The 12572-nt window shown below is 43.7% G+C and overlaps 1 protein-coding gene across 1 annotated transcript in view; it reads left to right on the plus strand.

Moving 5' to 3' along the window:
• The window catches only part of SSC4D (scavenger receptor cysteine rich family member with 4 domains), a 29185-nt gene extending 27227 nt beyond the window's left edge, over positions 1-1958 (plus strand). The window contains exon 10 of the mRNA XM_070945953.1: positions 1642-1958. Within this exon, the coding sequence (XP_070802054.1) occupies positions 1642-1958 (317 nt within the window). The remainder of the gene's footprint in view (positions 1-1641) is intronic.
• Positions 1959-12572: the final 10614 nt, after the last annotated feature.

A 12572-nucleotide genomic window follows, 5' to 3' on the forward strand; every position in this document is an offset into this window, starting at 1 on the left:
GTGGCCACAGAGAGGGCTTTGCGTGCTACCTCTGCATAGTCTTCGAGTTTCTGGGGTTCCAGCGTGCGCACGTTCCGGCTTGGGCACTTGGTGCCGAAAAGGTTCACCATCACTGTGCTAAGCCATACACTCACAATAGTTGCAACTTATCCAAACGCGGCATGTGGATATGGGTTGCTAGGTTCTGATGGCCATATGTGGAGTTGCACTTTTTGGCGTGACTTTTTGGTGTGACTTTGAGCACCTGTAGGATTAAGATACAGATTTCGAAGGAAACTCCCAATTTTGTCCATTGTTAGGAGACTGTATCCCAAAGGTGCTGTTTCCAAAAGGCAGCTGAACTTTCTTGGTTTTTTTTCAGGGGTGAAATGCTCCCGTTTCGGACCGGATTGCCTGATCTGGTAGCGATGGCGGCGGGTGGCTCGGAGAACCAGTAGCAAAAATCCCTGCATCCCCCCCCCATGCCCAGCTGAGCCGCGCGATCATCGGAGGCTGTTTTTTTTACTTTTAAAAGCATTTTTTCTACAACCTCTTTGGCCGAAAAAATGCTTTTAAAAGTAAAAAAAAAAAAAGCCTCTGCTGATCGCGCGGCTCAGCTGGGATTGTCAGAGCCTTTTAAAAGCATTTTTTTCTGCAACCTCTTAAGGTTGTAGAAAAAATGCTTTTAAAAGTAAAAAAAAAAAAGTTGGCCACGGCCACCCAGTCACATTACACACACACACACACACACACACACACACACACACACATACCAAGCCATGCCCACAGAACCGGTAGTAACAAATTTTAGATTTCACCCCTGGTTTTTTTCCCTTTGAAAATGCTTCACTTCTCATGAGAAGCGAAATGTTTCCAAAGGGAAACAAACAGCTGTCTTTTGGAAAAAGCATGTTTGGGACAACCATGACCTGGATGGTTGAGAATCTCCATAGATGTTACCACGCTGTGTTTTTCCTGTATTTCATTCTGTCCTCAATCAGTCAAACTAATACCACTCTATAAAGCCTTAGGAAGACCACATCTAAACTACTGCATCCAGTTTTGGTCACCACACTATAAAAAAGATGTTGAGACTCTAGAAAAAGTGCAGAGAAGAGCAACCAAGATGATGAGGGGACTGGAGACTAAAACATATGAAGAACAGTTACAGGAACTGGGCATGGCTAGTCTAGTGAAGAGAAGGACCAGGGGAGGCATGATAGCAATCTTCCAATATTTGAGCAGCTGCCACAGATAGGAGGGGGGTCAAGCTACTTTCCAAAGCGCTCGAAAGCCAGATAAGAAATAACGGATGGAAACTGATCAAGGAGAGTTTCAGCCTAGAAATAAGGAGGAATTTTCTGACAGGGAGAACAATCAACCAATGGAACAACTTGCCTTCAGAAGTTGTGGATGCTTCATCACTGGAAGCTTTCAAGAAGAGACTGGACTACCATCTGTCAGAAATAGTATAGAGTCTCTTGCTTGGGCAGGGGGTTGGACTAGATGACCTACAAGGTCCCTTCCAACTTTGTTATTCTATTCTATGCTATGCTATGCTATGCTATGCTACGCTACGCTACGCTACGCTACGCTACGCTACGCTACGCTACGCTATGCTACGTTACACTACTATATTCCTATTCCTATTCCAATGTTTAGGTTTTCTGCGACTGGTCAATGGCAGCCATCGCTGTGAAGGCCGGGTGGAGATGTTTTACCTGTCTCAGTGGGGGACGGTGTGTGATGATGCGTGGGATCTCAAGGATGTGAAAGTGGTATGTCGGCAGCTTGGCTGTGGAAGCGCCTTAGCAGCCTTTGGAGAAGCCCAGTATGGCCAGGGCAAAGGATACATTTTCCTGGACAACCTCAAGTGCAAAGGAGGCGAAGCGTCTCTCCTGCGTTGCTCTCATATCCGCTGGAATGTGCACAACTGCGATCACTCGGAAGACGCTGGTGCCCTCTGCCATCTGCTGTGATGCTGTGCTGGAGGTAAGGATCAGAGGTGGGTTTCAGCAGGTTCTGACCAGTTCTGGAGAACCGGTAGCGGAAATTTTGAATAGTTCAGAGAACCAGTAGTAAAAATTCTGACTGGCCCTGCCCCCATCTATTCTCCACCTCCCAAGTCCCAGCTGATTGGGAGGAAATGGGGATTTTGCAGTATCCTTCCCCTGGAGTGGGGTGGGAATGGAGATTTTACAGTATACTTCCTATGCCACGCCCACCAAGCCATGCCACACCCCAAGCCACACCCACAGAACCAGTAGTAAAAAAATTTTAACCCACCACTGGTAGGGTTGGGAAGTCTGTTTATGAACCGCTGTTTTCCTTTTTAACTATTAAGATTTGTTTCAGGCCATTCCTATCCTGCAGTAAGTAAGAGAATATAGGTAGTCCTCAAATTATGACCCCCATTGCAGGGGTGGGCTCTACTTACCTTTACTACCGGTTCGCAGAAGTATTCTGATGACGTCGGGGTTGGTGGGCGGAGCCTCCTGCCGGTTTTACTACCGGTTCTATAGAACCAGTCCGAACCGGAGGCAACTCACCACTGCCCCATTGAGCCCAAAATTTCTGTTGCTAAGCAGGACAATTGTTAAGTGAGTTCTGCCCCATTTTACAACCTTTCTTGCCACATTCGTTAAGTAAACCACTGCAGTTGTCAAGTTAGTAACGCGGTTGTTGAGTGAATCTGGCTTCCCCATTGACTTGGCTTGTCAGAAGGTCGCAAAAAGGGATCCCAGGATACTGCAACTGTCATAAACACGAGCCAGTTGCTTTGTTTCTGAAATTTGATCCCGTGACCACGGGGATGTCACAAAGGTCATAAGTGTGAAAAACGGTCATACGTCCAGTGGTGTGTTGCAAGTTTAGCCTAACTCGCTTGCACGCAGCGTTCAAAATACAGCAATTTGAAGCTCAGCTGCTTACCTTCTAAGGCAGCCACAGTAAATAGAACAGCAGAGGTGCGGAAATCAGCTGTGCCGCGCGAATCAGCTGAGCCAGAAAGAAGGAAATATAGGACAGGATAGGGCAGGGCCAGGTGGGCGGGGCCAGCTAATGGTCGGAACTACCGGTTCGCTAGAACTGGTCCGAACCGGCAGCAGCCCACCACTGCATAGGTCACTTTTTTCAATGCTGTTGTAATTCAAACAGTAATTATATGAACTGTTGTAAATCGAGGACTATTATATATATACAGATGGGAAATTCCCGGTGAAGTGAAAGAACTGGTGAATAAAATATTCTGAAGTTGATTAGAGCCATTCATGGGGGAAATTAATTTAATTGGTCTCTCTTAGTCATGATCTCTAAATGGATTTTTTTTTTTTTTTTGGTCAGAAGTGTCCGTCTCCAAGTACCAATTCCTAGGGGCCATTTGGGGCAAAAAATTATTATTTATGTATTTTACATTGGGCTTCCAAAAAGGATACAGCCAATCACTCAATGGATCCTTTGGTTTGGCATGCAAAGCAGCTCTTCTTCATACTAGATACCTGCGTTTGTGTAGAATAATCTTCCCAAATCTGCAATCCTAAAAATTTGGTGGACTAGCACTTTCATAATCCCAAATAAGGCTTGATGGGGATTCTGGAAGTAATCATCATATATCTTTTATGCCACCCAGAGTCACCTTATAGGGGAGATGGGCAACATAAAAAAAATTAATAAATCAATAAATAATTTTGAAGAGCATCAAATTTAAGAAGTCCAGCATGCCCTGTTCTTGGCATTTGGTAACTGGAACCATGATAATTAGCAATGATATTTCCATCTACAGAGTAAATGATTACAATGCTCAGATGACCCATGACTGAATTACTGCAGATGCAAAAGTAGTATGGAGAATTTCCAATGCTTTCCTTACATTGTTAGCCACCAGAGTCAATGGCTGGGTTCCCATAATAAATTAAGCCATGCTTTGTTCTCTAAGCTTCAACTGATTGGCTTCACATATCATACAAAACCTGAAACGACAGTTTTATTAACCAGGGTGGCTGGATTCAGACAGTATTCCCAAGCCAAAACAAACTTTTGAGTCACAATTTGTTGACTAAACCATTGTGACAGGTGCAGATCTATTGTTGAGCTATAATGAGTAGGTTTAAATTTCACTGGAAGGGTCTACAAGGGGATCAAAATCTGGAGGCTGCTATATGCCCATTTTCCAGATTTTTTACCTCTCCTTCTCCTGTGGAGGCTGGTACATCGCATACTGACATAAGCAAAGAACATTATGCCATAGTGTAATATGGGAAGGAAGCCAAAAGCGCTATCGGTCTTCTCCTCCTTTTAAAACTGAAGAGGAGTCAAAACTTCATGGGGTGCTTTGCATGGATGAATCTTAAAGCCCGCATCCAGGGGCGGGCTTCAAAATTTTTAGCAAGGGGTTCTCTGCCCAGTTCCTGAGTGGGCGTGGCCATGGTGGGCGTGGCTTAGTCGGCCTTCTGCACCACGGTGGGGGGTTTGTTTTTGCCCTCCCCGGGCTCTGGAGGCTTTCGTCGAGCCTCCGGGAAGGTGAAAATGGCCTCCCTGGGCTCCGGAGGCCCTCTGGAGGCTGAAAAGCCCATTTCTGGCCTTTCCGAACTTCCGGTAGGCCCATTTTTTGCCCTCCCTGAGCTTCTGTGCACGCCCTGCACTTACCCGCATACAAAGCAGGCCACGTGGGGACCCTGGGAGGGGAGGGGAGGGATGGGCGGGGCCAGCCAGGAGTGGGATTTGGGGGTTCTCCGAACTGCACAGAATCTTAGCTAGAGGTTCTCCCGAACCCCTGCGAACTCCCAGCAGCCCACCCCTGCCCACATCCCCATGAAAGCATCTCTGTGCAATGTCGGGGTGCCCTCCTTCCAGCTGAGCTGCTGATGTGACAATAAAGTTCACCCAACAAAGCTTCTGTGCTTCATGACCTCATTTTCTTTAAGGCAATAAGACCATTGCTGTGGCAATCAAGGGCTTACCTTGACTTTTCCCAGAGTGTGTTATCTTCGTGGTGCAAAACCTAAACATGAGGTGGAGTGCATCCACTTTGCACACCCACAGATTTAACCTCCTAAGTCAGAACTGCTTATGGCTTAATGGGATGAGTAATGCAGCCATATTTTAAAAAAAGTTTCTTAAGTTGTTCTAGTATTAGATATATCACAACCAAAGCTGCTTAGAGCTGTATTTTGTTTTGTTTTCCAGATGAAATTTGTAGACTTCCAAGTCTGCACCAATTGTAAGGAACTGAACTTCCTCAGTGCATGTCCAAAATCTTCCTGCAGAATGTTGTCTTCTCAGTGAATTATGTCCGTGTGATCTCCTGCAAATACGTCTCTCTACCTGGGCTCCACAGTACTTCAAATTCAGTTCCAAAAAGTTGCTTCAAAGGATACAGGAGTACAAATAATAGCATTTGCCTGCTGCAGCACTTTAAAGCACCCATGTCTTTTCCTGGGATCTCTTGTGCTACCCCTTGTGCTTACCATGTGACTTTGGAAAAAGATATCGCTGCTTTAAAAAGGTCACAGACAAGTGCTATGTTCTCATTCCTACGAGCATCATTTTCAAGTTAAATCTGAAGCATGACCATCTCAGTGTACAGTTAGTTTAGGAACCAGAAATGGTGTATTTTTCAGAGCAAGTCCCCACACAAGACACTTTGGATACATCTAGGACAGATCTCCAGAAATCTTTTATCCCAGCATATGATGTATTTTCTAGTCTTGTCATTTTGATATTGGTTCCCCCCCCCCCCAATGTAGGGTTTCTTCTTTTGGTGTGTACTGTTTTTTATGGTGGCTCCTCAGGACAAATGTGTCTTCTTCATTCTTTTGGACAAAAATAAGTTTCAGGTGTACAAAGTTTAACTTTTTATAGTTAAAAATAGTTAAGAATAGGTGGAAGGGTCAGAGTAAACTGGTAGCTGGAGCTGGGAAAATAGCATATTCTCAGAATACCTGGAACAGAATACTGGGTGAAGCTGGAAGAATGAAACCAGACAAGTAGAGCAGCAAAATATTCAATGCCTATTTCCAGGTAGAGGAGGAAAAAGTGGCCATAAGAGGTTGAGTTTTTTTTTAAAGACATTTTGGATTTGCAGGAATGAAGGATCAAATGTGTACAAAAATGTTAAACCAGTTTTTTTAACTTGGTGACAGTGCATGGCTGCAGCCCAATATACCCATAAATCAAAATCAGAGTCACAGTGAGTATGTGCATTTGAAGAGAGCGAAATGTTATAGTTTTAGCCTTTCTCGTGTTGCTACTGAGCAGCGTTTCAGCTCCAGATTAAAAAATGTGATGCCTTACAAACAAAAGGCTCTCCAGGGCACCTTCCCCTTCACCAGCTGCCTAATGAAATTCGTATGCCATTATGCAAAGACCCAGCTCCCTTGAGAAGGCCATAGTGATGGGAAAGGTGGGGAGGAAAAAGACTAAGAGGACAACCAGCTATAAGGCGGAGGGACTTGATTACAGCCATGGATGGATGCATCATTGGGAGACCCAAAGGGTTAGGCCAGGGACAGATCATCCTGGTGAAGGCCTGTCTGATGCTGCATAATCAGACAGGCCTTAATGCTGCATAATCCAATCAATCAATCAAAATAGACATTGCTCCAAGATCCAACTCAGATTGCGAGGGAATATTCTAGTGCATAGACTTTTTCGGCTAAACTGTGCAATCAGCAGAAATAAGGCAGGTTAGCTTGATGAGTGAGGTTGTTTTCTTTGTATTATTTTCTTCTTTTTAAAAACAAAAAACAAAAAACAACCCGACAATATGTATAAAAGGTGGAAAGAATGTAGTTTTGGGGTGAAAGTGGTTATTCATTCCCCTCTGAAATCCTTGCAAGGGTAGGGAATTTCTGACTTACCAAACATTGCTAAGCCAAGGTGAATAGAATTTGCCTTTTAGCATCTTGTATTTTAAGGATAAAAGGGATGCGGTGGCTCAGTGGCTAAGATGCTGAGCTTGTCGATCGAAAGGTCGGCAGTTCAGCAGTTCGAATCCCTAGTGCCGCATAACGGGGTGAGCTCCCATTACTTGTCCCACCTTCTGCCAACCTAGCAGTTCGAAAGCATGTAAAAAAATGTAAGTAGAAAAATAGGGACCATCTTTGGTGGGAAGGTAACAGCGTTCCGTGCGCCTTTGGCATTTAGTCATGCCAGCCACATGACCACGGAGATGTCTTCGGACAGCACTGGCTCTTCGGCTTTGAAACGGAGATGAGCACCGCCCCCTAGAGTTGGGAAAGACTAGCACATATGTGCGAGGGGAACCATTACCTTTACCTTATTTTAAGGGTTGTCCAGCCTAACTGGGTTTTAGGAGGAGGAAATAAGAAGGGAGGTACCTAAATAGTTCTGAATAAACCACTAAGCTAGCAGAGACTAAGCAAGCAAAGTTGCTTGGCTACTTGTTACTTAGGTATTTTTCTATTTATATTAAAGCAATAATTTAGGCATTTGTACGTGTACTGATAAATAAGTAACTACAGGTTTAATCCCCTGTACCTTTGAATACATGAAATCTTAACACCCAACCCCCCAAAAGGTAAGGTTTTATCAGGACTGGAGAACATGTAAACATATGTACAGGTGGTTCTTGACTTGGGACCACAATGGAGCCAAAAATTTCTATTGCTAAGGGAGACATTTGTTAAATGGGCTTTGCCCCATTTTACGACCTTTCTTGCCATTGTTATTAAGTGAATCACTGCCGTTGTTAATAACACGGTTGTTAAGTGGATCCTGGCTTTCCCGTTGACTTTTTGCTTGTCAGAAGGTCGCAAAAGAGGATCATGTGACACCCGGGGATACTGCAACTGTCATAAATACATGCCAGTTGCCGAATGTCCAAATTTTGATCACGTGACCACAGGGAGGCTGTGGCCATGGTTGTAAAGGTGAAAAATGGCCATAAATCACTTTTTTTCCACTGCCATTGTAACTTCAAACGGTCACTAAACGAACTGTTGTAAGTTGAGAACAACCTGTACCTTCATGTTTGTTAAACTACAACTCCCAGCATCCCTCACTCTTAGCCATCCAGGCAGGGCTGATGGTAGCTGGAATTTAGGGAATCTGGAGATTCAGTGCATTTTGTGCTGCACGTAGATTTTTCTCCCCTTTCTAACAGTTGAAACAATGCACTACAATGGTCCCAAAGGAAGATTGCCTTCAAAACAGGAGTTTCTGGGTAGGGTTTTTGTCAAGATGAGGAGCAGTAGCTGAACAAATATATTTTTCATGATAATTATCATCATGACAGCTGGCGACACTGAGTTGCCTTTAAGAAAGCTTGAAAAAGGTAAGGATGGTTAATAGCAATAACACTTATATGCTGCTTCATAGTGCTTTACAACACTCTTCTAAGTGGTTTACTGAGTCACCATTTCCCCCCCCCCCACAAATAATCTGGGTCCTCAGTTTACCGACCTCAGAAGGATGGAAGGCTGAGTCAACCTTGAGCCGGTCAGGATCAAACTGCTGGCAATGAGCTGAATTAGCCTGCAATACCGCATTCTAACCACTGCGCCAACATGGCTTGACTTAAACCAAGTTAGTGTTTCCATAGAAAACCATTTGGACATTTCAGAACTGTAAAATAGTCTTTAAGGAAAACAATTCCAGAAGAAAGCAATTGTAAACCACATTAATGTGATGATCAAGAAAATGATATGATGTATCTGGTTAGTAACAATCCAACTCAACTTGATAGAAATGGTACTTTTTATTTATTACTGACTTATTCCTTTTAGTTAGAAAGAGGGTGGTTGTTTATCTTTATAACAGTAAATACTAAAGCAACTTTCTCCAAATCTGGTATCTTCCACATATACTAAACTTTATCTCTTCAAATTCCCAACTGGCATGGGCATAGCCAACACAGAGCTTATGGGAAACACGGGAGGAGAAATGATAACTTCAGATAGTCCCTCACTTATATGCCCTAGAGCAGCGGTCCCCAACCTTTTGGGCATCAGTTCCATGGAAAGAAGTTTTTCCGTGGACCAGAGGAGGTGTGGCTTCATGCGCTGCCTATATCCCGTGGATGGGGCTTCGCTTATTTGCGTGGCCCGGTTTCTGGCATGCCGCAGCCCAGTTTGTTGGTCCAGGGGAGCTATTCAATCTAGGTTGCAAAATGCCAGATGACCACTAGAGGGCCTCAAAGGAATACAGGGAACTCTTATTCTTTTGCTGCTATCTAGTGGTCATCCAAAAGTTTGCAAACAAGATTTAGTAGCTCTCAAACCAGTGGTGGGATTCAGCCAGTTCGCACCACTTCGGGAGAACCGGTTGTTAACTTTCTGAGCAGTTTGGTGAACTGGTTGTTGGAAGAAATCATTAGGGCAGAGAACTGGTTGTTAAATTATTTGAATCCTACCACTGCCTCAAACCACTCATTGTGAAGTCCTTGGTGCTCTCTGAGCTTCATGGTTTGCTTGTAGACTTTTCATTACACAATCAGGCAGCAACAACATATCAGTATGGGGTTTGCTCCAAACTATCTCATTATTTGAACAACTGTCAGCTACAAAACATGACTTAGATCTGCTGAAAAAAGATTTTGAGCTTTTTTTTGTACGAAAACATGAAGTCAGACCTATCACTCCTATTAAGGCAAACAAACAAGCAGAAAACAATACTTTAATCGAGGGACTATCAAGGAGAAAAAAAAAACCACTCCCAGCAAAACAGGCCGGGCAAGTTACAGTTAGTCCTCCACTTAAGACTGGTCAATTAGTGATTGTTCAAAGTTACAATGGATGCAAAAAAAAGAGATATCTCTTTGCGACCCAGATTCAAAATTCTGATGCTGGGGGTGGGGGAAAACTGTGATCACATGATTGCATTGTGGGCACTCGGCAACTGGCCCATATTTATGGCTAACTGCAGTGTCCTGTGATCACTTTGACCACAATTTCCTTTTTTTTTTTGTTGGAAATGGGTGTTTACTTCCAATCTCCATCCCAAAACACCTATTGCAGATGAGTTTGCTTAATGACAGCAGCATTCACTTTACGATTGCCATGTTTACTTAATTTGGCCCAGTGTTTGATGACCCACTTAATGACAGGCACGAGTTAACAACTGTAAGTTCGACTTCTATTACACTCGTAAGTCAAGGACTACCTGTAAACAGGAAGTTTACAGGTAGGCAGTTAAGTAATGAAATGCCTGCAAGCAAACAACTAAGTTCAGAAGACTCCAAGGACCTCACGGTTCAGTCCTGAGCTGCACTCTCTTCTCTTGGAACCATTCTCATGGTTTTTTTTTCTTCAAAAGGAACTTCCTTTGGGGTACTGAGGCTTGTTCACAACTAAATGTGGGTAGAGGACTGAGTCATTCAATTCCACCGAGGTGCCAGTTTGCGTATAAACGGTGTTTCCATTGTACATAGGACTTAAATTACTTCTCAATGACCTAAACAAAGTCATTGCTGAATAGAATGTGACTACTTTTAAGGAAGACAGATCTGCAGTCTGATCTACAAGGTGGGTGGTAGAAATGAGGCAAAGGAGGAAGCAGAATATTATATAGAGTGTTTCAATGCAGGTGTTTAGTGATTTAAAAAAAAAAGTTTCAACATCCAACCATGTAATACTTGTATATGTCATTTCGCAGAAGGGGGATGTTAAAAGGTGCTTTTATATAATACAGTGTTCATATTCCATATTGTCATTTTTTTTTTCTTACCAGTTTTTGTTTTGAATAAATAAAGGCCCTTGAAAAGGTGGTGTGATTCAGCATTATGTATTTGCCGCCACACAGACAGGATTTTAATGATTAGGGCAGTGATGGCTCACCTTTTCCGGACCAAGTGCCCAAAGTGCATGTGTGAATACGTGCACATGCCCAAACCCCCAAAAAGCAATGCACGTGGACTCCCCACAAATTCACCCCACCCCCTGCGCATACGTGCATGGCCCCCCACATGCACCCGCCCCTGTGCATGCATGAACCCCCGCATGCAGGGGTGGTATTCACTTACCTTCGCTACCAGTTCACAAATGTGAACGTGCACACATGCTCTCTTCGCTCACACGCGCCACTGTGCATGTGCAGAGCCTTCAGCGCATGCGCAGAGGGCAAAAAACGGGATGTGATGACATCCAGGTGGGTGGGCGGAGCCTCCCACAGCTGCCGCTACCAGTTTGCACGAACTGGATAGAACCGGCTGAATTCCACCACTGTCCATACGCATCCCTCCCCCTGCACATGCGTGGCAGAGATCCGAAGTCTGCGGCAGAGCTGAACTGGGGCGACGGCAAGTAGATCAATGGGTACCATTTCAGTGGCAACTTCACAGAGATGTGAAAGGAGCCCCCACCTGGGCAACAGTGATGCCACCAGCAAATCCTTTCACCACAGATGCACTCTGATGCTTTCGACACATAAGTAATAGTATCTTTCTCACTGTCAGGAAATTCCTCCTTATTTCCAGGTAGAATCTCCTTCTGACATGTTTCCACCCATTCCTTCTTGTCCTGCCCTCAGGTTCTCTGGAAAACAAATCAACCTCCTCTTCCTTGTGGCAGCCCTTTAAGTATTGGAAGATTATCAGGTCTCCCAGAAGTTTTCTCTTTGTTAGGCTAGCATACTATAGTTCCCTTAGCCATTCCTCATTGGACGAATATTAGCTTTGGGCTTGCCTCCTCCAGAATGATGAAAGATGCAAAAAGTCAACAGAGATAATGTAGGAAAAGCAGTCAAAGTACACGTTTATTTAATGCATCTTTATTATTGGCCTTTTATGATGGAGAAGGTGTAGAATATGACACTTTTGGTCCTATCAAAATCCCTTTGTTTTGCATATGATGCACTGTGATTTGATTGTGTTTGGATAGCACATGAATATTTATCACTTTCTGTCAACAAAACAGTTCAGACTGATCATCGGTAGGTAGGAAATATGGCATCAAAAGTCTGTAGAGATTCTCAGTCATCCAGGTAATGGTTGTCCCAAAGATGCTTTTTCAGGAGTCAACTGGACTTTGTTTTTTTCTTTTCTTTTGAAGACATTTCGCTTCTCTTTCAATCTTTGGATGAGAAGCGAAACATCTTCAAAAGAAAAAAACACCTTTGGAAATATGGCATCCTACCCATGTGTAAAATTGGAAACCTTCCAACTTCTCAAATACGCTTTCACTTATAAGAGTGTTTTTCAAACTGAGCAACTTTAGAATGTGTGGACTTCAACTCCCAGAATTATGGAATTCCACACTTTACTTAAAAGTTGCTGAGAGTGAAAAAGACAGTCTCTAAGAAAGGTGGAACGGATTCCTTTCTTTTTAGGACATCTTCCTGATGTTCTTTCAACTAATACAATCATGAGTTAAATGCAGCTTTTTCCTGGGACAACCAATCCAAGCATGGTTTTCTCCAGATGCATTTGTGTGTGTGTGTGTGTGTGTGTGTGTGTGTGTGTGTGTGTGAGAGAGAGAGAGAGAGAGACAGACAGACAGACAGACAGACAGACAGACAGAGACAGAGACAGAGAGAGGGACAGAGAGAGAGACAGAAAGAGAGACAGAGAGACAGAAAGAGAGAGACAGAGAGACAGAGACAGAGAAAGAAGGAGACGGAGAAAACTACAGCTCCCATCA

Source organism: Pituophis catenifer, unplaced genomic scaffold (genome assembly GCF_029215685.1).
Source record: "Pituophis catenifer annectens isolate HBS135680 unplaced genomic scaffold, rPitCat1.0.hap2 SCAF_1, whole genome shotgun sequence".
In the NCBI taxonomy this organism is placed as follows: Eukaryota; Metazoa; Chordata; class Lepidosauria; order Squamata; family Colubridae; genus Pituophis; species Pituophis catenifer.